Raw genomic sequence first — 26953 nt, 5'->3', positions numbered from 1 at the left:
GGAACTACAGGAAGCGTTTGACGAAAATCTCCAGATAATAAAACCGTTATACCTCCCATTAGAAAATCATTACCACGAATATCTTTCAACATTCTATCCAACGCTTCAAATGCACTCTTATGAGCCATTGTGCATTCGTCCCAAACAATAAGTCTACATTCTTGAAAAACCAATGCCATATTAGACCGTTTAGATATTGAGCAACATGGTGTTTCTACATTTATTAAATCCAATGGGAGTTTAAATACAGAGTGAGCTGTACGTCCCCCATTTAACAGCGTAGCTGCTATACCTGAAGAAGCAACAGCCAATGCTACATTATTATTATGTCGTAATTTTGCTAACACCAAAATCAATAAAAATGTCTTGCCTGTGCCACCAGGGGCGTCCAAAAAAAATATTTCACCATTTTCATTTTGAACACTTTATAATATTTTTTGAAATGTCATTCTTTGCTCATCATTAAGGGAATTTTCGTCTTTACTTAATTCAAATACATTAATACTGTAATTTATTTCGTTTAAATATTCCCTATTTTGAAGTGGTCTACTAACTCTAATCGGTTCGGGCAAACCATAATCTAATAGACACGTACCTCCAATGGACAGTGTTATATCTTCGATTAAAATAAGACATTTATTAAACACTCTATCCAGTAGACCTTGACTTCTGCCACTATTAGAGAATATTCGTACAAAATGTCTTCTGAAAAACTTTCTTTATACATTTCCCAAAGATGTGCGGCATCAGTCATTTGACAATTTACTAACATCACCGCAAATAAATCACGTAATGGAATTGGCGATTTACATAAAGCTGCTTCCTTTAGAGTACATTCCCAGTGTGTGTCATCTTCTAGTAAGCCCAAAGCATGACATGCCAATTGAAATGTGGCATACGTAATGTTATTAACTGTTTTAAGAAATAAGAATGAGGTTGGTCCCCGCACTTCATGAAGAAGAAGTCTTAGGTAATAGCATTCACTATTTTTAGGGTGTATGGTATACACTCGACCTAAAACATCATCCATTCTAATTCCAGGAAAACCAGGTACAATATTACCTCTCTTTCTCCTTTGATACTTTTTATTGTTCCACGTGAAATAGCAAGGTACTTCAACATAAAGAAGGGTCCTTGCAAATGAATCAGTTTTACAAAGTTCGAAAAACCCAGTCAGTGTCGTTATTGATGCGTTGGTTAACTGGTTAACTAATTGATTTTGATTATTTGATTATTTTGATCCTATATATCCGTTGACCATTTTCCAAATGCACGGCCAAATGTACAATTGCCGGAAACCTTTCATGTATGGGGAATGAAAGAATTCCCCACACTGCTTCAGAACTACTGATATATCGACCGCTTTGATATAGTTGAACCTCATTAGTAGGGCTTTCCAGAGTAACTGTAGCTTGATCACTGCCCTAATTGATGTATTTGCAAACGTATTTAATTGATTTAATTGAACTACAGATCTCTACATTAATATGAGCCTCAAAGGTCCGCAAGAGAACACAATTATAAGACACTACCCACCTATTGTCAATTATGTTTCCATTAATTTCCATGGTGAAGCCACCATTGAAAGGGATGAATTAATAAAAACAACCTTTTCAGTTGAGTTCTGTATTAAAACTGAGTATTTATTTTCAAAGTCCCTGCTTAGGAAACTAAAATGAAATTCTTATTCTGATCTTATCTGTGGCCTACGCAGAGGCCGCGTCTGCCTGAGCGGGAGAGTTATCATTTGACCCCCGCACAGGAACCCTTGGTGCAGCGTGAAAGACATCTCAAGTGATTATTTTCGGCTAGGCTCAAGTGGCCTGCACTTACAGATTTCAAGTGCTAGCACCGCTCCCTTGTAGGGTTTACAATTACAGATCATAGTTTATGGCTCTAGATAGATTTACATATTGACACATAACATGGACAGAGCTCATAAATTCTTATACTTTATTTATCAGTGTTCGTCTAAACAACCATCGTCAGGTGCCCTTCGCTTATATGTAGGGTAACCATCTTTTCCGGTAACAGTTTCATTAAGCAACGATCGCGGAAACTTTTTGTAACAATTACCTTCGTTCATACGTTAAGTTTAAGCGGCCACATGGTCCATGAATCATATTAGCCTTAACAATCTCATATAGGAGAGGATCCTTTTCAGAATCTGGAATTTCTGCATATATAATTGAGTCAATTTGTTGAGGCGTGATCTTAGACATTAACCAAATCAGTATATGTGCATGCGGGAGACCACGTTTCTGCCACTCTATCGTATACATAAAGCATTGCACTTCCCCAAACAAACTATGTTTATTAATTAAAGACATTATAGCTTTGACCTTTAAATGAGAGACTCGAGCGATGATATCATGGCGATCGTGAGGCTTCTGCCCTAAAAATAGTGCACTTTTAATTTCTTTCCATTTAGGATTACTGGTAAATGTAATAAAAAGATCAGGACGACCATAATAACGAACATACGTCATGGCATCTTGAGTTTTTTCGTGCATGTACCGTGGTGAGCCAGTAAAGGATGAAGGTAAAATTACCATCTGTCCAAACTGTGCTAAATCTACATCATTCCTACCTATAGCATCTTGAAGTTGTATGTAGCTTTCTGCTCTCAGCTTTGTTTGGTTTAGCCGAATAAAATTAAGCCTTTCTGTTTCTATTTTAGCATACATGTCAACCAAAAATTGACTGAAAAGAGCTCCAAAATAGTGCAGGTGATTCCATACATTTTCTCTAAGCATTATTCGGAAACTGTAAAAATCTAACGCTGAGACTGTTTTCTTAACGTTTTTCTTTGAAACGGGGTCAATTTTGGGTATATCTATAGTGTAACCATCTTCACCATGACAAAACATTAATGATTGTAGGGCGTCATAAGATCGGTGAAGTTCACTGATTCTTTTTAACTCATTATTATAACCCTCAATAATAATGTCTCTTTTTCCAAATTGTTGGTCAACTAATACGAAAGCGACCTCATTTGCTTGGGGTGCGTTATAACAACCTCTATGAGCCCTAACAGGCCTTTTATTGGAGTGAATAACCATTTTAAATTGGCTACAATTCTTCGGAACTCTTTTAAGAGCAGTTTTAAAATCCCTAACATATGGATTACTTTCATGCAGCATAGACTGTAGTGATTTAACTAACTCATTTTTAACTCCAGGACTGTTTTTACACCTCAAATAGAAGCCGATTGTCCTCACCAATAAAATAAATTTGGAGAAACTGAGCTTCTTTTTTAGAAGCTGGCAAAACGCTACCAACTAAGTGGTAAACTTGCCCCTGTACTTTAAATGTAGGCATATAACCTTCATTAATAACTTTTGTCGCACCAAATGAAGTCATCTGAAAGCAATTATTATATTTTCTGGTAAGCCCCATAAAAAGTGTATGGTCTGGGTGATCACCGTTTAAAAGACTTTAAAGAGGATCTGGTAATGCTTTAAGAGATGGAAGCTGGACTTTTCCCTCTTTGCAACACATACCTTCCTTCCATTTTAAGGCGTCACAAAATTAGCATCTCTTATTCATTATTCCAATATCAACTGATTTATCAGGATTGTATGCCAGATTTAAATCGTATAAAAAAGCTGAATTATTTTTTACTTCCCACGAATGTGCACTCTTTGATGTGTTTCGTTTTGTTTTTTTTGCAGTGTTAATTTCCTCACGATGCCTACCTTGATAGTTCTTATTTTGAATCTTTCTCTGTTTTTTTCGAGTAAAATCAGTAAGTTTACCCCTTCTTTGAATGTTCTTTTTTTTCATAGAAGGAACTTGTAATATATTTTGAGTGGGAGGGCTTCTATCATTAAAGGTTTCAATAGGCTTGTAGACATCATAATGTCCAGCAGATAAGCTTCCACTGAAACGAAATCTTTTTAATGTACTGCCCCTTGTACCAGCAACTGCAATGAGCTTTTGATTAAAATAAACTTCTATATAAATAGGGTACAAATTACCAGCAGCTAAAAGCTCAGAATGCGCACCATACGTCTGTGGTTTAATCATGTCATTTTCATAGACCGCAGAATTGGGATAAGGATCTCCTTTAGAATTACATGTATTCATAACATATGAACTAAATTGGCTAGCTACTAATCGAACTATTGCCTTTCGAATGACATCAGCATAACTTCCATTGTCAAAAAAACGTAGGATACAGACCAAAATGCTATTGAAATATACTTGTAATTTAAATAGTTATTTATCTAACTTTTTAAATACATAAGTTTTCGCAATATTAATATTGATGTTTATATATTGCAAAAAATATATTGCACAATATATTGCAAAATAACTTCACAATGCACAAAAAAGATTTGCAGATGTAAAGATATTAATTCAGTTAGTTAAGGCTAAAAAGTAACATGCGTATCAAATGTTATTTAAATAATTTTCATGCAAAACTAAATGTAACTTAATTTTGAAATGTTAATAAATTTCAACTTTTAAAGAAGTCTGCCGATAGATACAGATAGATTGTTTAAGGCACAGTTTTGAAAATTCTATTTTTCAAAATGTATAACGTTAATTTTACAATCGAACAAACAAAAGTTTGTTATTTTGACCATTAAAGCTATAGGGTCAGCTTTAGAGTTATTTTCTAAACTCAAGGTCTAACCGGTTTAATATAACTTATTGTTGTTTAACTTTTGTAATATATTTAATAGACGTTACTCAAATTATTTTGAGATTACAGAGTGTGTTATACAAACCTCGCCTTGGTAACCGAAAAGCTAATCAAATTAAAGCTATTTAAATTTTACAATTTTAGGAAATTTTAAGTTTTAAAAAATTCTGCCGATTACAGCTAGATTGATTAAGGCAACAGTTATGAAAATGATTTTTTTCAAAATGTTAACGCTTATTTTCACAATCCAACAAACAAAAGTTTGTTATTTTGACCATTAAAGCTATAGGGTCAGCTATAGAGTTATTTTCTAAACTCAAGGTCCAATCGGTTAAAAAACTTATTGTTGTATAGCTTTAATAAATGGTTGAATTGCGCCACTGAAATTATTTTCAGTGTACAGAGTATCCGCCTTGGCAACCAAATATCAACTTAATTTAAATTAGGAAAAATTCTGTCTTACCACAAAATGGTTAACGTAAATAAAGTTTAATCAAAAATTTGTGTAATCACAATTTAACTGGTTTTAATGTATTAAAATTGATTACAACACGTTTTCTTCTTATCATCAAGAGAACTCAACGATAACTAATTGCCAAGAGAAAACTGTGAACCAAATTTGCAGACAAAGGTAATGAAATATGATTTGCAAAGCATATCACTACACACTATATGGGACGTTCCATGTCAACCCGGCCACCCCACTTTTTTATTTTTTTTGTATGTGGACAGTACCACATTGATTGCAAAGCCACTTGCTTCCAATAGTTTACCTCATACCTATTTTGTCAATGTTACCACTCTTTCGCCGTATAATCGCGTTGAAAAGAAAACACAAAATCATTTTTATCCTGCGAACGGAAGAAACAATTACCATGGTTCAAAAGCAGAAAAATCTGTCTTTCCATAGCCGATTACGAGAAAAAAAATTGATTTTATTGGACCGTAGATGACCAAGCGGTAGCGTTTTTAAAGTCTAAAAGTAGGATTTCGTCCAAAGGGCCAGTCTGCAAAAATACCATTATATTTTCCTCAGAAAGCCCCATATTTAACGGATTTTATGCCAATGATTTTAAAGTGGGATCTCTCTCGAGGAATTAGCTATGAATTCTTTTCATTGATTTGTTAATTTTTTCCAAAGCATATACGATTATTTTATATTACTTATTAGCTTTTTCTGACAGTTAACGACTACAAAAACGTACAAAAGAATTCATAGCTAATTCCTCAAGAGAGATCCCACTTTGAAATCAGTGGCATAAAATCCGTTAAATATGGTGGTTTCTGATAAAAATATAATGGTATTTTTGCAGACTGGCCCTTTGGACGAAATCCTACTTTTAGACTTTAAAAACGCTATCGCTTGGTCATCTACGGTCCAATAAAATCTATTTTTTTTCTCGTAATCGGCTATGGAAAGACAGATTTTTCTGCTTTTGAACCATGGTAATTGTTTCTTCCGTTCGCAGGATAAAAATGATTTTGTGTTTTCTTTTCAACGCGATTATACGGCGAAAGAGTGGTAACATTGACAAAATAGGTATGAGGTAAACTATTGGAAGCAAGTGGCTTTGCAATCAATGTGGTACTGTCCACATACAAAAAAAATAAAAAAGTGGGGTGGCCGGGTTGACATGGAACGTCCCATATATCTCTTAACTTCCTCTCTTAGCTTTTGTTTTTATTAGTTTTTGTAAAACAAATTTGTGTTGTGAATAAAAATCTGCATTACAAAAAAAGGAGTAAAAAATAGGATGGTTTGGGTGGGATTTGAACCCATACAACGAAAAACCCCCTCAACCATTCTGCATACATTACTCATACATGGATTTACACTCTAGTCCACCAAGCTCGTTAAAAATTGGCAGATTAAAGTATAGGAGAAGCTGATTTAATCATCTTGCCAAAATTAAAGTTAAGAGAAAATCAAAATGCATATATTCTCTTACGGGTATCTAACAAAAACAACCAAAACCGTTAATTTAATTTTTCACCCATCTCTCTCTTTATTCTATGTGCAGCTGCACTCCACCAAAGAATTAAAAAAGACGAACAGAAAAAAAAAATATTGTAAAATGAAGTATAGGCCCATGTATAACGTTATAATAATTTTGACGCTTTTGGACCACAAAAAACATGGTCCACCATGTAATCCTTTTTTTCCAATAAGATATCATTTGGCTGACAAAGCCAACCCCCACCTTCCCTTCTCAAGCATTAATTGATTACGTAATATTTGGATGGCACATAAAAACAGTTTTACAAAGTAAAAAAAAAAATAATGCCAACATCAATTTTTGAAAGAACTGATGTGGGCTTGAACCCACGACCAACAGGCTGCGTTGCACATACGTGCAACACTAACCACCTGAGCTACACTATCACTTAGATGACTTACGGCAAAGAGTCAATTAATGGGACAAAAAAAAGTATGCAAAAGAAAAAGATTAAATGCTTCCTAAAATGTTGGTGTTGTTATTGTTCCCTTGCACTATGCTAAAGATGAGAAAGAAAAGAATAAAAAGACAAAAATAATTCACTTTTTACATTTTATTTTTTCAAAAAATTAACAATTTTAATTAAATTGAAGGTCTACGACCTGGCTGAAGGCACAGATTCTTAAATCTCTTTTCCATAAGAGATACGTTTTCCTGAGTTTTCTCCAGGTCTGCTACCTTCTTCTTCATTGTTTTTAGTTCGTGCTGCAACCTCTTGCACGTTTGCGTCAACGTTTTTATGGATTTATTTTGTGTTTTCAACTGCTGGTTAATGCTAACAAAGTTTTGTTGTCGCTTTTTTCCCATATAATTTTTAGATCCTTGCTCATCTATTGATTTCCCCTGAACACATTGCGCATGTTGCGGTACATGTTGCGCAACGTGATGCGGGAAATGCTGCGTGAAGTGCTGTGGGACGGGGACGGGTTGCGGGACGTGTTGGCACACAACTGGAGGCGGAACTGCAGCTTGATACGGATAGGAATAGCTAGCTGGAGCTGCCGTGTAATTGGGTTGCCATGCAACCCACTGCCCAGCACCATTTCCATGGGGATTCATTTTGAAACTGACAGAATTGCTGCCTAAAAACATATATAAGTCCAAATTTGCCGAATTACGGATGTATGTATGTGTGCGTATTCCATCAGTTTACTCCCTCTCTTTGAACTTAACCTTTTTGTACCGAAGATTTTAAATATGGTAGGATCTTTTTCTATAATTATATTAATTTTCAATTTTTTTTTTTAAATACCGATCGCTTCCTTTTTATTTTGCCACATCTTTTGTGTTGCAGTTAAGGGCGGTACATTATATTGAAGGACAAAAACAAAAAAAATGTTTTTAAAAAACAATATAAAATTAAGATTAGTCATTGTTTTTATTTATATTAGAACTCTTTATTTTTAATTATAATAACAAAAATTACACAGTGAAATTTAAGTATTTATTTATCTTTATTTTTCTAATTCTGTTTCGACTTCCAAAGTGAAGTTGTGTTTTTTTCGCGCTCCGAATTTTTATTTGTTTTCGTGTTTACCTTTAGACGGTTTTAATTAAAACTTAAATATTCGGTCCCTAATTTGATTTATCATATTACTTCTTATATTTCGCGAGTGAATTTACTCTATTCTGTGCACAATCTCATTAAAACAATTTCCAATTTTAATATTGTGTTCTGTGTTTTTTGTTTTTGTGATTTCTTTTGCCTTTCCTTTGTGCGGTGTCCGTAAAAGCTACAGTGCAGTTTGTGTTGTTGTTTTCTGCATTCGCATTAACTGCATTACGCTCCCGCTCTCCCGCATTCTCGCATTCTCTCTCAACTTTTCCCTCTTTCGAAATTTAAAGCGTGCGGAGTCGGTGCTCTTGCGGTACTTTTAACTGCTCGTTCGCAAATTTCGGTCCCTACATTTCTGTTTGGTACAGTGGGCAAAATATTTACAATTATGGATACTTTTGTCTGCTCTATTAATAATTGCCATCAATTAATCAGAGCTGAGTCAAAACTGACCTGTTGGCTGTGTGAAAAAATGGCTCATACCAAGTGTGCCGGCTATACTGGCCGAACCAGTGATGACCTGGCTAGGGGTCACAATTTACTTTATTGTTGTGATCCTTGTCTTCTAGTAGCGCAAGAGATGAGATCTTTTATGCGCCAAACCAAAGGCGGCTTAAAGAGTTTGTTCAATAGTTTTGGTGTTGCTAGAGATAGTTTTCGCCGAGCGGATGATTTACTCTCAGCGCTGGACTCTCAATTTAATAGCCTTAAGCTAATTGACGAGTCTCCAAAGCGCAAAAAGGCCACTGGTGGCAGGCAGCCTAAGAAAAACACCCCGCAACCCCCGGAAAGTAATAAACAGAGCTCCACGACGAATCAGCTGTCGACCGTAGCAAATCCCCAAATGTTGCTACGATCAGCTGCTAAAAAAGATTTGGATCAATTGGAATCCGTATCATCCGTAGTAGACCCCCCTGTTGCCCCGCCCATTACTAATAACTTGTCACCTCCAGGGAATGTTGAGTCTGGTATACCGGCACAAGTTGGCGCTGCAGAAACTCAATCCGCAGTACCAAAACCTCTTTCAGTGGTTCAACCCAAAAAACAAATATTTATTTCTCGTCTTTCGCCTGACCAAACGGCATCCGAGGTGTTGGCCTATATACAGCAGAAAACAAATGCCAAAAACATTAAAGTGGAAAAGTTTAATTTCACTTATGCGAGGGACACCTCATCTTTTAAGATCTTTCTTCCGAACGATCTCTTTTCAACCATTTGCTCAGAAGCTTTCTGGCCAGATCTTATGGTGGTAAAGGAGTTCGAAACTAGGAATACAAATAAAAGAAAAAGACCCGTGCAGACTAGACTCCCCAATCAAGGCCAGAGTAGTGCGGCATCTTCATCTTCATCTTGTACCCTATCTTCGTCTTCAAAAAACTAAAAACTAGCTTAATTCTTTCCTATCAGAATACGAGAGGCTAGCGCAGTAAGCTATATAAATTGTATTCGGATAGTCTTTCTTTTGCTTCCCATATTATTGTATTTACAGAGACCTGGCTAAAAGAGGAGATCTTAAACTCCGAAATTTTTCCTGGTAAGTACACCACCTATAGGCATGACCATCCAGACGAGGCGGTGGTGTTTTAATTGCCGTGAACTCAACTCTCACGTCAGAAGTGGTCACTGGTCAGAAATAAGACGAGTTGAGTTGCGTGTGTGTGTGGACTGTAATAAATTTTATTCTTGCCAGTTGCGAAGCCTATTCGATACTGAATTGAATTTCGCAATACGACGCCGTATTAGCGGCGTTGCCAGAAACTCAAAGAGAGATTTTTTTTGTATGTATACATGTTTTCTTGTACATAGATTAAAGTATATAAAGGAATGGAGATGGCATTATGCGCCTATATATTAGAGATGATTAAAGGTGCAAGCGTTCACGAACATCCCGGCCCGCCCTGAAACACCTTTTCTGAATGGGGCAATACAGCAACTTTCGTGATCGGTCTGGTCATCTCTCCTGCCTGGGTCTTCAGTTTGACTGCTCGAACGAGGTCGTCCTTTCCTGGATAGGTTTCCATAACCCGTGCGATGTGCCAGGATGCCGGTGGTGAATTGGACTCTTTTACGAGCACAACGTTACCGATGGAGATGTTGGGTGTTGAGGTAGTCCATTTTGGACGTTGCTGCAAAGTAGTCAGATACTCCTGATGCCATTTTTTCCAGAATCCTTGAAGCATAGACTGGATGCTTTGCCAATATCCTAATCGGCCCACTGGGATGTGGCTCAAATCGGGATCTGGCACTGTGGTCAAAGGTCGCCCGATCAAGAAGTGAGCGGGTGATAGGTAGTTGGTTTCCGTATCCGGTGTGTGACACAAGGGGCGTGAATTTATCACTGCGCTTATTTGAACAAGTAGTGTGCGCATCTGTTCAAAGGTGAGCGTTGAGTTTCCGGTGATTCTGCGCAGATGTAGCTTGACACAACGAACTGCCGACGCCCATTTCCCTCCCCAGTGAGGGGCTCTCGGGGGAATAAGTACCCATTGGATACCATCATCCGCTAGTGTGCTAGAAACGGTGTCCTTGTGTGTTTGTGAAGAAAGCAATTCTTGCATCTCGTCGAGGGATCGCTTAGCTCCAATAAAGTTTGTGCCATTGTCACTGTAGATCTTACTGCACTTGCCACGTAAGGATATGAAGCGCCGCAAGGCAGCCAAGAAAGTTTCTGTGGTCAGGTCTGTTGCAAGTTCCAGGTGGATGGCCGAGGTGACCATGCACACAAATAGGCATATGTAACCCTTGCTGATACGTGGCTTCCGAACCTTTGCATCCTTCAGAAGGATTGGACCTGCATAGTCGCAACCAGTATGTATAAATGGAAGCGCTTGAGTAATGCGTACGCTGGGTAAATTAGCCATTTGTTGCTGAGATGTGTGGGAGCGTTGACGAAAGCAAGCTAAACAGTCGTGTGTTATCTTCCGAATTAGATTCCGTGCTCCAAATATCCAGAATTTTTGCCGAACAATAACAAAAAGTGAGGAAACTCCAGGGTGGTGGTTCACTCGGTGCTCATGTTCCAGAATTAGCTTTGATATGCGATGTGTTTTCGGTAGCAAAACTGGGTGTTTTGCATCCCTTGACAACTGCGAGTGATGCAGTCGTTCGCCTACCCTTAGCAAATCGTTTTCGTCGATTATGGGTGCCAGTTTGACCAGCTGTGATCGGTTCTTGAGGGGTTTTTTACCGAGGAGTAGTTGGTAATCGTCTTTGAAACACCCTTGTGCGTGCTTTATGCAAAGAATCCTTGCCGCTTTGATCTCGTCAAATGAGAGTGCTCCGGATACCTTTTCGCGAGATGGATTTCGAGTACGTTGAATAAACCGCATCACGTAGCCGACAATGTGTACGAGCTTGATCCAAGAAGAGACTCGTTCGATTAGTTCATCAAGTAGATGAATCTGGGTTGCTTCTGTCAATGTAGCCAAACAGTTGGATTTGACTTCTCCTTGAATGCGTTTGTCTGTAAGAGATAAACCGAACCGTGAATCATTTAACTTTACCAGGTACTGATCCTTGTCCCGTAGCCATTGAGGCCCATTCCACCACAAATGGAAGTCGATGAGATCAGCAGCCATCAATCCCCTGGACGCACAGTCAGCTGGGTTTGTTTTGGAATCGACGTGACGCCAAGCGCTCCTTGGAATGGTGTCAAGGATTTCCGAGGTTCTGTTTCCAACAAATGTCTTGAGTTGGGCTGGCGCATACGATAGCCAGGAGAGCACTATTGATGAGTCGGACCAGCCAAAAACAGTTATGTTCTTGTGGCGTAATCCAGATGTGATTGAGCGAATCAGTTGGCTGAGGAGAAGTGCTGCGCAAAGTTCCAGACGTGGCAAGGATTGTTGTTTCAGTGGAGCCACCCTTGTTTTCGCAGCCACAATGGACACCGAGATGGATCCATCGTCATTTGTAACTCTGCTGTACACCACAGCAGCATACGCCTTGGTTGAAGCATCCGAAAATCCGTGGAGTTCGATGTTGTCCGGGTCGTTGTGAACAAATCGTGGTAGTCGGAATTTTTGAAGAGTGTCCAGATCTGCTCTCCACTTCAGCCAGTTGTCCGCCAGTTTAGTTGGGAGTGGGTCATCCCAATCCAAATTCAAGAGCCAGAGCTTTTGGAAAAGGATTTTGAATTGAATGACAATGGGTGCCAAGAGTCCGAGAGGATCAAATATCCTCGAGACGTCGGACAAGACTTGTCTCTTTGTGCAATCAGGATTTGCAGCAAGACCGACGTTGTACGTTAGAACGTCGTTTCCAGGATGCCAGTACAGTCCGAGAACCTTCACTGGTGAAATTTGTGCAGATTGTGTGTCGCTATTATCCGTTTGTATACATGGCGTATTCGATACCCATTTTCCGAGTTCAAGGTTGGCGCGAGACATCAGCTCAACCAGCTCGTTTCGGTTTCGAAGTAGCTCATCCTCACTGTTTGACCCAGTAAGAACATCATCGACATAAAAATCCTCCAGCAGGATTTTCGACGCATTTGGGTATTCCTCTTGATGATCGATAGCAAGTTGTTCCAGCACTCGCACCGCCAGGAATGGCGCGCACGAAGTTCCGTAGGTTACCGTGCACAATTGGAAATGCTTGATGGGATCGGATGGATCTTCTCTCCAAACGATTTTCTGGAAGTTTCTGTGCTTTTCGTTGACCCATATCTGGCGGAACATTTTTACGATGTCCGCTGAGAATGCAAATTTGTACATTCGAAAACGAAGGCACACAGCGAATAGATCGCGCTGGATACTGGGCCCTGTAAACAGGGTGTCATTTAAAGCCTTACCATGTGCCCCAGATTTGTGTACTCCCTCATAAAGTGTACGTACTGTGTACGCAGCTGCTCGTTCTGTTGCAGCCGCCGCTCAGCCGATTTAAAGCGTTTGAGCGCTCCTTGTAGAGTTCCTCCGAATTCGGGGTTTTCAGTGTTGAATGGAAGTTCCACGATATGCTTTCCGTTTACATCGCGACTGTGAGTGGCGAGAAAATGCTTCTCCACTTGATCATCCTCCGGTTCCAATTTTGCGCTGCTTTGAACGTTTTCTAGTTCCCAAAACTTCTGAAGCGTGGCACCTATGTCCACTGTTGTAGTCAGCGCACAAGCGTTGCTTGGACTCGATGTGGTGAGTGAAGTTATTACTCATCCGAACACCGAAGAAATGGCGATAAGATTACCCTTGTTGTCGAACATCTTTCGTCCTGTAAACACTGACCATACGTGTTCGCTGCCCAATAGAATGTCAACAGGTGAGTTTGTGTTGAATTCAGTATCCGCCAACTGCAGATCCTTGAAAACCTTGAGCGCCGATGCATCGATGTTTTGCCTTTCCAGCGAAGAAGTGATCCTGCCTAGCACGTGCGCGTAGACAACCAACTGATCCTCGGAGATACGAGACTTGATATGCAAGGTGCTGCATCCCCTGGTCGTGTCTGCTTTCACCGAAGAGATTCCGGTAACCAAGATGCGTGATGCCGACCGTGTCAATCCGAGTGCTTGGATGCAACGCTCGGATACGTAGGAAAGCTCTGAGCCCGTGTCCAATAAGAGACGGCATGTTACGTGGTCACCTTTTGCGTTTTGAACATAAACCATGGCAGTTGTTAATATGCTTCGCTTAACTTCCGATTCCTGTGCAGATTTTGCAGTGCCCTGTGCACATACAACCGATTGAGTGCCCTCTCCTTGGGCGAAATGACTGAGAGTCACCGATGTGTTGTTGGACGCGCTTGTGTTTCGCTCGTCCTCCCCTGCTATCTGGGCAAGATTCCCAATAGCCTGTGGATTCGCTTGGACATGAAGAAGGGAGTGATGATTTCCCTTGCATTGCCTACATTTGTATGTCGACTTGCTCTTGCTGACCCCATGACCAGGTCGCAAGCAGTTGTAGCACAGTGATTTCTCCTTTACGAAGGATCGCCTCTGCATCCCGGACATATCCAAGAACTGCTGACAGCTGTACAGAGTGTGTTCTGTAGAATTACATTTGGTGCAGCCACTGCCTTCGACCGCAACCATCGATTGTGTGACCCTTTTTGGTTTTTCTGCATGTGTTGTTGTTTTGCCACCAGTAGCAAGCTCCCTTTTACTCAGCTCCAGTTCCTCGCAACGAGAATCGAGAAACTTGAAGAATTCCTCGAGAGTTGGTGAATCCGTGTCCATGCTGCGCTCAATCCACCTGCGCCGCGTGTCAGCGTTAAGTTTCTCCAGGGCCAGATAGATAATCCAGCAATCGCGTCCCATCTGGTTGACCGCATCCAATCCGCGAATAATTTCGTTTGCTCCGTCTGACACCTTTCGTAGAATTGATGCATCTACCTTTGTAGTTGTTGGTAGGCTCATAAACTGCTCCAAAAATGAGTTTACAATGTGCCGTGGATGATTGTACCTCTCCTTAAGACGTTCCCAAGCTGTGTTGTAAGCAGTCTCCGTAATGGCCAAGTGCCGTACCAAGTTGGCAGCCTCATCAACAAGAAGTGTTTTCAAGTGATGGAACTTCTGTGTGTTGGACAAATGTTGCTTGTTATGAATTGTGTTTTCATAGATGTCTTTAAAGGAGGGCCACTCTGTGTAGTTGCCAGAGAACCGCTTGATTTGAATTTTTGGCAATTCGCTCTGATTAGAATTCGCCGCGAATACCGAACTTAAATTCGCCAAAGTGACGTCACCACCAACTTGAACCGGCGTGCTCGAACTAGCCTGATTTGCAGCCAGTCGCTCAAATAGTTGTTGGTTTTGTTGCAGCAAATTGACAATTGCGTCGTTGTTGGAATGCAGACCGTTGCTGCCATTCGTAATGCCTGTAGATGTACTCGGTTGTAGAGCATCACTTCTGTCCTTGAGAATTGCGATCGCCCTTAGGTACTTTTCTTCGTAAATCGCATTATCGATCTCCGGATCGACGTAACCTTCTACTTCCTCGTGGACAGCATTGGCATCGCCGAACTCGTTGAACTCCTTCCAAACACCATGAGAGACAACGTGTGATGTTAGCCTTGAGCCTGGGACGGCTCTTCATAAATGCTTTTAATTGTTCCATAGCAAACAATTATCCTGAGAATCAAAGCACTCCACTCACTGTCCAAGAATCCGTGAACGAAGGACCAACAATATGGTCAGAAATAAGACGAGTTGAGTTGCGTGTGTGTGTGGACTGTATTAAAATTTTTTCTTGCCAGTTGCGAAGCCTATTCGATACTGAATTGAATTTCGCAATACCACGCCGTATTAGCGGCGTTGCCAGAAACTCAAAGAGAGATTTTTTTGTATGTATACATGCTTTCTTGTACATAGATTAAAGTATATAAAGGAATGGAGATGGCATTATGCGCCTATATATTAGAGATGATTAAAGGTGCAAGCGTTCACGAACAGTCACATTTGAAGAATTTTATAATATAGAGTTCATATGTGTGACAGCCTTACCCGGTAGTTTTATATATATCAGCTGCTCGTATATACCGCCTGCATCTGAATTTCCAGACTACTTAAATCATCTTTTTGCCATACAGTCAGTGTCGAACAAACTGACCGATAGAGACCAACTTTTAGTTCTAGGAGATTTTAATATCCCGGGAACATCGTGGTCAACAGATGAACAATCAAATGTTTTACTTCCACTAGCCCAGCATGACTTTATTGAAGGCTTGCTAGATTTGTCATTGTCTCAAATTAACAATATTAAAAATTCACTAGGTCGTTTATTGGACCTATGTTTCGTTTCAAATCCGGACCGCGTATTTCTATCCAAGATAGCACATCTTACTCAACCTGAAGATCCATATCATCCGGCGTTTGAGGTTTCAATCGACACTGGTACTGTGATAGAAGCAAAATCAGAGAAGTCTACTAACCCTGCAGGAAACGGAATCAGTTTTGGACCATTAAAATACTAGTTGGGTCAAGAAGGTTAACTAGTTCAAGTTATGTCCATTTCCTTGTAACGAAGTGGTCCATTTTTCATATGCTTGTCGTCGGAAACAACTAGTCCATTTGCTACTAGTTTTGCACTAGTTACTGTTAACCAATTTAAGGTTACAGCTGTTAAACTACACTGAAAAAAATATTTTCACGAAAAAACTAAAAATTAATCTCTAAACCATCAAGGGATTGAATTTCACTAGTACTTGACGATGCCTAACTTGACGCTCTCCTAATTTAGTATCCAATTAATAGGCGCGGTCCTTAGAGAATTTCTGATAATTATTATGTAATCAAATACAGTAAATGATAATTAAATGGAATTCAAAAAAGTTACTTTTTTTGAGGCAAGTCGCCCTCTCTAGGACTTGAACCCGGGACCTTTGGATTTGTAGACACACTAACTGATTGAGCCATACACGCATCACATTTTGTAATGCCCTAACAAGGTTCATAAATTTTAGTGTGACATAATTCAAAAACAGTGATTTTTCACATATATATTGCCTCGGACAGATTAAACAAAGTTTAAAATAAAACTAAAGCATCACCTAGCAAACAAAAAACAAAAAAAAATGTACAGAGACTGGGGATTGAACCCAGGACCTCGAGTGTTTGATTTGTTTAGTGTTAAATTTCCCAAGACATTTACACTCTAGGCTATATTTTTGGATCATATGTGTTTCATTTGCAACTAGTTAAATTCCAATTGCCTTTTAACTAGACCCTAAAATGTATTTGTTCTACCAGTTAAATGTTTTTAAAGTTTTTTTGTCATAAAGGTACTAGTCCGAGACTTTATATTAGTTATTTAACTAGTTGTTTTTCAGACTAGTTCGCATTTTTCCTGCAGGGAAGCGACTACTTTGTTTTCGCAAGGCCGACTTTTGCATGCTAAACTCTTATTTATCTGCCTTTGATTGGTCCGATCTTTACTCATGTCATAATATGGATGATGCGATAAATATTTTTTATTCAACAGTAAATTCGTTTTTTAAGATCCAATTCTCTCAGGATCCGAAACAGTTCTTCAATTTTGTTAACGCTAAGCGTAAATCCACAAATTGTCCTTCCTCGCTATCTTTTGAAAACATGACAGCAACAACTGATCAGGCAATAGCCGATCTATTTGCTCCGTTTTTTCAAACGACATATTCTCCTTCATCTCACTGTACACGGCCTTATTCTTACACTGTATCCAAGTCGAACTTAATATTTTGTCCCACATTAAACGAAAGCGCCCTATTAATTAATCTCCAAAAAGTCAAGCCCGTCTATTCACCTGGTCCTGATGGAATTCCCGGCTGCGTGCTTAGATATTGCGCAGAAGCGCTTTGCAAACCCCTTCTCAAATTGTTTACCTTGTCTTTAGAAACGTCTCAATTTCCTTCTATGTGGAAAGAATCGTTTGTGATTCCCCTCCACAAGAAAGGTAATAAATTGGAAGCAAACAATTATAGAGGCATATCTAAATTGTCAGCTATCCCGAAGCTTTTTGAAAATATTATTACACCTCATTTGCAGCACCTATGTAGGTCAGTTATATCTCCATGTCAACATGGTTTTATGAAACGTAGATCAACAATTACTAACCTTTTGGAGCTCACTTCATTTGTGATAAACGGATTCAAAAACAATTTTCAAACAGACGTCATCTACACTGACTTTAGTAAAGCATTTGACTCTGTGAACCACCTACTTCTGGTTAGAAAACTCGATTTAATTGGGTTCCCAGTTGATCTTTTGAGATGGATCTCAAATTATTTAAAAGGCAGAACGCAAAGGGTACTTTTCAAAAATTCTCTTTCTTGTACACTCCAGGTTACCTCGGGTGTTCCACAAGGGAGTCACTTGGGGCCGCTACTTTTTACTTTATTCATAAACGACCTTCCATCAGTTATAAGTCACTCTCGATTACTTATGTACGCTGATGATGTGAAATTATGCCTGCAGTACAAGGATACTTTTTGCCAGTCTGATTTACAATCCGATTTAAATAGTTTCCAAACATGGTGCTCCGACAATTCGCTGAATTTAAATGGCTGGTGTAAGGTGATGACTTTTTGTCGTGTTACTCCTCAATATGCGATTTACACGCTGAGTGAGAGCACTCTGGACAGATTGGACCTAGTCAATGATCTTGGAGTTCTTTTGGACCCAAGACTAAAGTTCACTAATCACATTTCATCCATGGTAAATAAAGCTAGGGGTGCGCTTGGCTTTATTAAAAGGTGGTCTAAGGAATTTGATGATCCTTATATTACTAAGACCTTATTCATCTCGCTCGTCCGGCCGATACTTGAGTATGGATCACCCGTCTGGAGTCCCCAATACGGAATTCATATTGACCGTATCGAATCCGTACAAAAGAACTTTTTACTTTTTGCCTTAAGGCGCCTAAACTGGGATGCAAACCGCATTTTACCTTCTTATTCTAGTAGATTACTCCTAATTAACTTACCCTCCCTAACCAACCGTAGAACGATGCTGGGAACTGTCTTCATTTATAACCTTATTCGAGGTGAAATTGATAGCCCCGACTTGGTTGGACGACTTAACTTTTTTGTACCAAGTAGATTAACTAGAAATTACATTCCCTTAATTTTAAACCACTGTAGATCTAACTATGACATGCATGAACCTTTCAGAGTACTATGTTCTGACTATAATAGACTTTATCCTATTATATCAAATTCTGACTCTCTGCCTCTCCTAAAACGATTAATATTAAATTTCCTAGCACAGAATTAGATCCTACTTTTTTTTCCTCGAACTATATTTTTATTTTCTACATCGCGTCTATCATCTCGCGAATCGTGCCGTACGATACACGGCAGCGCCCCTCGGTCGGTTGGGCGGAAAGTGTGGCCGTGGGACTCCGCGCGAAACAAAAAAAAAAAAAAATCCTTTTACTTTCTCTCAATTTCTCTCTCCAGCGAGGAGAAAATCTATTTGAAATCCTATATTCATGTATTCAAGGATGTTTTTTAGGTAACGAGTTAAAAATGTGTTTTTTGTGTACAGAAATCGGGGATAGATGTTAAGTGTACACTGAGGAGAAACCCATAGTATGCATGAATTTCCTGATTGAACTATAAAATCAAAGGGAAAACACCTTTGTTGTAGCTACTTGAAGCTGTAGCTGCATCATTCAATATTATCAGGTGGTGGACGATGTAAATCCATTTAGAGCTAGCAGGAAATAATGCCAAGGTCTCAACAACCAATATCATGTCTCTAGGATATCTGTTTTAACCCCACCCAAGTACATGTGTTTGAAAATTGTATCCTACTCTCACCCGCCTATGTGACACACACACACACACATACGCCACTGTAGAGCCGCCATCACCCTTGTTTGACAACCTTGCCTTTCTAGATCTTTTACACCCTCACACACACACAGCTATATATGTATTAAATGTCTATTCTTCAGTGACACAATGGAAGTCAACCAATCGAACCATAGAAATTTATACACATACACATAAACACATTTTGACGTAAGGCAATGCGTTGTTTACTATAAAATGAACCTCTGTAGGGTTTGTGTAGTTAGTAATATTACAAACCTTTGTTCAAAACTATCATGGACGACTCGGCTATAATTGTGGAGTTTGTCGATGAAACGGAGGTCATCGAAGAAAATAGTCCCACTGAAGTCATGCTTCGTGGAGTGTTCTGGCCTGAGAGCACCTCAACTCAGCACACCATCGATGAAAACGACTCGATCATCATCGAGCAGAATACACCCCGGGATGAAATGAACCAGGCTGTATTGGAACCCGAGCTGCCGTTATCCCAGCGCACGGACGAGGATTTAGCCGTAAACCACGTTTTACGTCCACCAAACGAAGGCGAATCCACAATGAACTGGTTTGATGGAATGTGTGGACAACCATTCGACGAGGAAGTATTATATCAAGACACCCAGGAACCGGACCCAAGATTCCCGGACGATGATCATTTGTTCAACGAGGTGAACGAAAATGATAATCCAATGGCTGTACTACTAAATGACAGCTGGAACAATGAACTAAAAAATCTTAATGTATAAATACAAAAGAAATAAAATGAATTTGAAAATTGAAATAATATTATTGTTGCTTATTTATTTGGGCTGGTTTGGAATATTCAGGATGATGATAAAATACTTTTATATAAAAAATAAATAAAATTAATTTTAAATCTTAAAAACATTATTCTTGTTTTTTTTATTTTGGTTTCCTTGTAACATTCTGGGATATGTCTAAATGTCTGGATGAAGTCGGGATTTAAGAGTGAAGTTGTGTATCAACAAAATATGCATAAGCAAATCGTTGCGCAGCTAAAATTTCTTTACTCCAGGACAGAAACAACACACGTAGTTGCTCGATTTCGATTTTTCATAACTGAAGTTGTGTATTTTTAAAGTGTGTACTTTAAAACTGTTGCGGTTAGTGAAGGATTTTTTTATAGGACATAACTCGCAAGTAAACGTTTTCATCCTGTATCTGAAGTATAAAGTGGATGATCTCAAAATAAAATTATAAAGGCTGTGGAAACCTCATTTATTTATATATCAATAAATGTGTGTATATGTTTACATATGCATATATATATATATATATCACTATGGACGGCAGTCCATGTAGCGACGAAGCGCACCAGGAGAGTGTGCGAAGGCGACTACTATTATATCAAATAAAAACACCTCTTAACGAGGTAAAAAACTGGTGACGACCGCACCTTCAACATACAAAAGTTCTGATATCAACATTTGTGACGAAAAATTATTACACTCGTCATTAAATAGACTTTCTAATCTTTTCTCATTCGGCCCGCCCTAGCAAACTATTCCAGCCTTTTTCCCTTTACAGGCATTTTCTATTGCAGCGTGACGAATGAGAAAAGATTAGAAAGTCTATTTAATGACGAGTGTAATAATTTTTCGTCACAAATGTTGATATCAGAACTTTTGTATGTTGAAGGTGCGGTCGTCACCAGTTTTTTACCTCGTTAAGAGGTGTTTTTATTTGATATCAGAAGTTTTTGTTTGTTTACATTTGCTCTCATAGGAGCTAATATATACATTTAAATTTAAATTGGTCAATCATAATTTTTAAACTATTGTATTTTAACAAATTAAGTTAAAAAGGCGTTGAAGTATTTCAAAATACCTTTTAAACGAGGTATAGCACATGTCTGTACCTTTAGTAGTGTAGAACTTACAAACTAACGAAATTTAGCCATTTTTAGCTTTTTTCCCGCTAAAGTAGCGGCTTTTTCCAAAAGTCGTAGAACAAAAGATTCCTATATGGAACTCTTAAGTGCAAATTTACTGATTCCATGACCCTAAAATACAGTTCGGATACCCTCACACAAAATTCAATACTCAGGAAGCTTTAGTTGTTCGAGCTGGCAAAAGTGGCTATTTTCGTATAAAAATAACTTTTAAACGTGACTTTTTACAGTAATGTGTTATATACCAAAATTTAAGGAATCTCAAGGGCTATACAGTTTAAAGTTTTCAAGAAAATCGTTAGAGCCGTTTTTGAGAAAAATAAAAAAAAGCTAAAAAAAAAGTTTTAAAAAATTGTCTTTTGTTCATATCTTTTTAATTATTACATTTACACAAATTGCATATAGAAGGCGTTTATAGCATTTAAAAATACCTTTCAAACAAGATGCAGCACAAGTCTGTAGCTTTAGTAGTATAGAAGTTACGGTTTTCCGAATTTTAGCTATTTATAGCTGTTTTCCCGCTAAACTAGCGAGTTTTTCCAAAAGTGGTAGAACAAAAGTTTTTTATATCGATGGGATGAACGTCATATTACATTTTCAAAACTTAAGAAACATGTTTTGGACAAACTGACAAACTGACAAACTGACAAACTGACAAACTGACAAACTGACAAACAGAATTAAATTTTCATTTTGGGAAGAAGAAGGAAATCTTATTTTGGCTATAACTTTTGAACGGAGCGTCGGATTTTGACAAATGACCCCTCATTCGACGGGTATTTTCAAAAGGAATACAACTAAAGCATTGCGAAGGGGAATTTATCCCCACCGGCCCCAACAGCTCCAAATTTCGAAATTTTCATTTTTTCACTTTCACCGCTCTCTCTCCCAAGCCAATTGATTTTCTTAAAGTCTTGGTATGCAATCCTTTAAGTTTTTGCAATACCTTTCGATTGGTGTATTACTCATTTCGATCGGACTATCACAGCAGATTTTCAATTTTGCGGCTATATAATAGTAGTCGCCTTCGCACACTCTCCTGGTGCGCTTCGTCACTACATGGACTGCCGTCCATAGTGATAGCCGCAAATTTGAAAATCTGCTGTGATAGTCCGATCGTAATAAAAAATTATTACATTCGTCATTACATACACTTTCTAAAATTTTCTCATTAGGCACGCTGCAATAAAAAAGCCTGTGAGGAGTGAAGAAGAAAAAAGCCGGAATAGTTTGCTAAGGCGGGCCGAATCAGAAAATTTTAGAAAGTGTATGTAATGACGAATGTAATAATTTTTCGTCACAAATGTTGATATCAGAACTTTTGTATGTTGAAGGTGCGATCGTCACTAGTTAAGAGGTGCTTTTGTTTGATATATATATATATAAAATCTCGTGATAAATAAGGGTTTCCCGAGTATAAAAGGCTATGTGATATTCAATAAATAAATTAGTATACATCAGTATTTATTTAATTTGCACTTCAACATCTATCCCTGTATTAAAAACTAAAATTTTATCTCATTTGCTTCAATCTTAGTTGTAGTATTTGTAGTATTTGGTTTCATGTCTTTTCCTCGCGAACTCGCATTTTTGCCCTAATTGATAAAGGGTCCCACGCGTAACAAGCACGTGCTTGGTATCGTTGGGCCACTTGTTTGTACTGCTCGTAGTGCATCAACGTCCATCATATAGTAATTTCACTGAGAATAACCACCCCATATAAGTTCTAATAGAAAATGGTATGTGTAATTGTGAATATATGCTATACTATACTAAATTTCTTCAATATCATAGGACTTTATATACATCCTTAATGAGATGAAACCTGTGATTGGTTACACTAAAATTGAAAATCTATGTATTGGATTTGAATACAAGATCATTGATTGCAAACTGAAGAAAACATCTTATGGAAATAAAATAGCTCTTTATTTAACAGACAAGGACAACGAACAGATTTGGATATTTTTACCCAAAAGTTATGTAAATAAGTTTTCTACTGTAGTAGGCTGAGTATATGGTCACCTTACGACCGATAAACGACTGTTAAGTTAACATTAAGAATAACATACTCTGTAATCGGGCGAATGTTAATCATTCTTGGTACAAAAGCGGAATAAAGCGGACGCGCTTACAGTGAAAGTGTAATTGTATTTGATATAAAACCGCCCCTCACAAATTCAGAAGTGGGATAAGATCTACGCAATGGACGACATAAACTTTAACGAGTACTCGGTGGTTCAATTAAAAAGATGGCTTTTCGCGTTAGGCATGCCGACTCAAGGCCTTAAGGCCGAGTTGATGGCTCGCCTTGCGCGTGTCCCTCTTGAAGAGCGCGGCCAAGCACCGCGTGAGGACGCCGACCAGGGTCTCGGAGAGGATCAACCCGGTAACGAGAGCTCTCGAGAGGATCAGGACGACGCCTCCGCCCAAGAACTTCAGGGCGCCGAGGGCGGCGAGCGGGACAACGCTCTCGAGCAGCATGAGCTTCTTGCTATCATCAGGCAGCTGCAGGCAGAAGTTGGTGCGCATCGCAATTTATTACGGCAGGCGCAGACACGTGGCGCCGCACAACAGCAACAACAACAAGCAGTTGGCGTCGGTGGCAACTCCGGAGTCTCGAACATTCTGCCGCAGTCGCATGTGCACGCTGCGATTGGCAACCCTGCCAGTCTGATCGTGCCACCGACTTCAAACGACAACGCATCTGGTGGCAGCACTGCAAGCTTGAACGTTTCGCCAGCCCTGCTAGGCAATGCATCGGGTGGCAACACCAACAGTATGGCAGTATTCGAATCAGCAGACAACAACAACGCCGTTTTCAACGCCGACAGAGCCACCAACCGGGCTGCATCAGCGACATCATTGTCTTTCGCCAAAGAAGCAGCAATAGATTTTGACGAAAACATGTGTGCTCGCAACTGGGTGGAGCACCTTAAGAATATCGGACAGATATATGTGTTGGCCGACGATTGCCTAAGGATGCTGTTCATAACCAAGCTTAAGGGAAAGGCGCAGCGCTGGCTGCATGCCAACCCCACTAGGATGCTGGATCCTTTCGAGAGGTTATGCGAGCAGCTGATTATGGCTTTCGGGCAAGTGTCTTCTAAGTCCGAGCAGCGTCGCAAGTTCGAGCAACGCAAATGGCAGCAAACCGAGCGTTTTGCCATGTACTTTGAGGAGAAGATGATGCTGGCCCAACCCATCAACCTGGACACAGATGAGCTGTTAGAGCAAATCATCGAAGGAGTGCCATCAGCAAACTTAAGGGATCAAGCACGCATTCAACGATTCGCCAATCCGGAGCAGATGCAGCAAGCCTTTGCAAATATCTGCCTCCCACAGATAGAAGAAATCAACGCACCGAAGAAGTCATCAATGGAGGCCCCTGGGAACAACGATTTGCGCTGCAGGAACTGCAACTCCAAGGGCCATTTCGCAAAGGATTGCCGCAAGCCGAAACGGGCTCCCGGATCCTGTTTCGCTTGCGGAGAAATGGGGCACTTCGTAGGACAATGCCCTCAGAGGAAGAGCGCTAGCGACAACAACAACTATGTGAGATCCATCCAAATTGTTTTTGTTCATAATTCTAATATACCAATCATTGCAGAATGTCTCGTAGACTCAGGCAGCGCGATATCTTTCATAAAACTATCCAAAGTCCCCTATGGAATGCATATTATTAAAGTTTACACTCCATATTATGGTATAAATAAGAGCAAACTTGATGTAAAAGGAAAAACGTTGTGCTTTATTATGAAGAAAGAAATAAAGATTCATTTTGATTTGATTATTGTCGCTGATGAGTCCATGAGCCATGACGCAATTCTCGGGAGGGATTTCATGGATGTTTATGGATTAAGCATTAATCTAGACACCCTTGACCCTATTAAGGATAGTAATGGTAGTATTAACAAAAAGAACACCGTCTCTCACACCTGCAACTTGAACCTGCTGTGTGGGACGAAGGGTCAACGACATGCAATGGCTGAGTTATCAGATGATTTTTGTACGGATTGCCAGACTAAGAACAAGACTGTTAAGGATAAACTTTTAGGAAACGAGACTGTTAAGGAACAATTGGTAGAGACTGTTAAGGAGCAACTGTTAGGAAATGAGACTGCTAAGGAGCAATTGGAAGAGGATGAGACTGTTAAGAAGCAACTGTTAGGAAATAAGACTGTTAAGGAGCAACTGGTAGGAGAAGAGACCGTTAAGAACCGACTGTTAGGAATTGAAACTTTTAGGGAACAACTGTTAGGAAAACAAACCGAAAATCTTACAAAGAGCGTTTTAGAAGAAACATTTGATGGAGATATATTAAGCATCAACGTAGTTGATGATCAATTCCCGGAATATAGCTGTGGTAATGAAATTGACTACGAGACCAAGTGCAGGTTCGTCAAAATGTTTAATACATTATACGATACTGCAAAAAGACCAGAAATACCTTTTACCAGATGCGAAATGAAAATCAACATAGAAAAATCGAAGCCGTTCAGTTGTTCACCTAGGCGGCTATCTTATAGTGAAAAGGATCAGCTTCAAAAAATGTTAGACGAATACCTAGATAAAGGCATTATAAGAAACAGTGACTCGGAATATGCTTCCCCAATCGTGTTGGTAAAGAAGAAAACTGGAGATCTTAGGTTATGCATAGACTATCGCAAGCTAAATAAGGTTCTAATAAAAGACAACTATCCTCTGCCTCTAATAGATGACCTCTTGGACAAGCTAGTAAACAAAAGTGTATTTTCAAAGCTCGATCTAAAAAATGGGTATTTCCACGTTTTCGTGAGCGATGATTCGATAGAGTACACGTCTTTTGTGACTCCTTTAGGACAATTTGAATTTTTGAGGATGCCCATGGGAATAAAAAATGCTTCAGCCGTTTTTCAACGTTTTGTAAACAAAATTTTTTCCGATTTGATTAGAGAAAATAAGGTTATTGTATATATGGATGATATAATGGTGGCTAGCACAGATATGGAAGGTACATTAGGTACATTAAAGGAAGTATTTATTCGGTTAGTCAATAATAATTTAGAGCTTCGGCTGGATAAATGTGAGTTTTTGCAGTCAAGCATAAAATATTTAGGATTCTTCATAACTAAAGAAGGCATTAGAGCGGATGATAGAGGGCTTGATGCTATTAAAAACTTTCCGATTCCAGAAAAATTACACAACGTTCAAAGCTTTTTGAAAAAGCTTTTGCTCATATTTCAGACGCTTTATAAAAGATTTTTCTGTTTTAGCCAAGCCACTTTACGACATGTTAAGGAAAGACAAGGATTTCACGTTTAACGAGAAAGAGTTTAATTGTTTTTTGAGTCTTAAGAAAAAACTAATTGAGTCACCTGTCTTGGCTATTTATGATCACAGAGACGATGTCGAGTTACATTGCGATGCAAGCTCTTTAGGTTTCGGTGCAGTTTTAATGCAAAAGAAATGTGATGGAAAACTTCATCCTGTGTTCTATTTCTCAAAGCGAACGACAGAGACTGAGTCCAAGTACCACAGCTTTGAGCTAGAAACATTGGCTATCATATACGCACTTCGTAGATTTCGAATTTACCTTCATGGAAGGCCTTTTAAGATAATAA

At 39.1% G+C, this 26953-nt stretch overlaps 2 protein-coding genes across 2 annotated transcripts; one reads left to right on the top strand and one right to left on the bottom strand.

The window, feature by feature from the left end:
* Nucleotides 1-10576: 10576 nt before the first annotated feature.
* Nucleotides 10577-18631, bottom strand: LOC123003500 (uncharacterized). The gene is made up of 5 exons (XM_070218599.1): nucleotides 18589-18631; nucleotides 13385-15208; nucleotides 13046-13291; nucleotides 10687-12965; nucleotides 10577-10606 (listed from the first exon to the last, which is right to left on the bottom strand). The coding sequence occupies exons 1-5, from the start codon at nucleotides 18629-18631 to the stop codon at nucleotides 10577-10579; spliced, it is 4422 nt and encodes a 1473-aa protein (XP_070074700.1).
* Nucleotides 18632-23405: 4774 nt separating this feature from the next.
* Nucleotides 23406-25086, top strand: LOC138913882 (uncharacterized). The gene is made up of 2 exons (XM_070219009.1): nucleotides 23406-24905; nucleotides 24961-25086. Exons 1-2 carry the CDS (start codon nucleotides 23556-23558, stop codon nucleotides 24970-24972), a joined length of 1362 nt encoding a protein of 453 aa, XP_070075110.1. The 5' UTR covers nucleotides 23406-23555; the 3' UTR covers nucleotides 24973-25086.
* The last annotated feature ends 1867 nt before the right edge of the window (nucleotides 25087-26953 follow it).

Source organism: Drosophila takahashii, chromosome X, assembly GCF_030179915.1.
Source record: "Drosophila takahashii strain IR98-3 E-12201 chromosome X, DtakHiC1v2, whole genome shotgun sequence".
NCBI lineage: Eukaryota > Metazoa > Arthropoda > Insecta > Diptera > Drosophilidae > Drosophila > Drosophila takahashii.
Note: the sequence above shows the minus strand (reverse complement) of the source record. Positions and strands in the feature narration are given on the sequence as shown.

Bases quoted from the DNA above. Each gene is read 5' to 3' on its own strand.
- LOC123003500 (XM_070218599.1), bottom strand. From the start codon at position 18,631: ATGAAGACAGTTCCCAGCATCGTTCTACGGTTGGTTAGGGAGG. The intron at 12,966-13,045 runs GTACACAGTACG...CCCTGTTTACAG, and splicing joins GCAACAGAACGAGCAGCTGC to GGCCCAGTATCCAGCGCGAT. The intron at 10,607-10,686 runs GTACTTATTCCC...ACATCTGCGCAG, and splicing joins CGGATGATGGTATCCAATGG to AATCACCGGAAACTCAACGC.
- LOC138913882 (XM_070219009.1), top strand. From the start codon at position 23,556: ATGGACGACATAAACTTTAACGAGTACTCGGTGGTTCAATTAAAAAGA.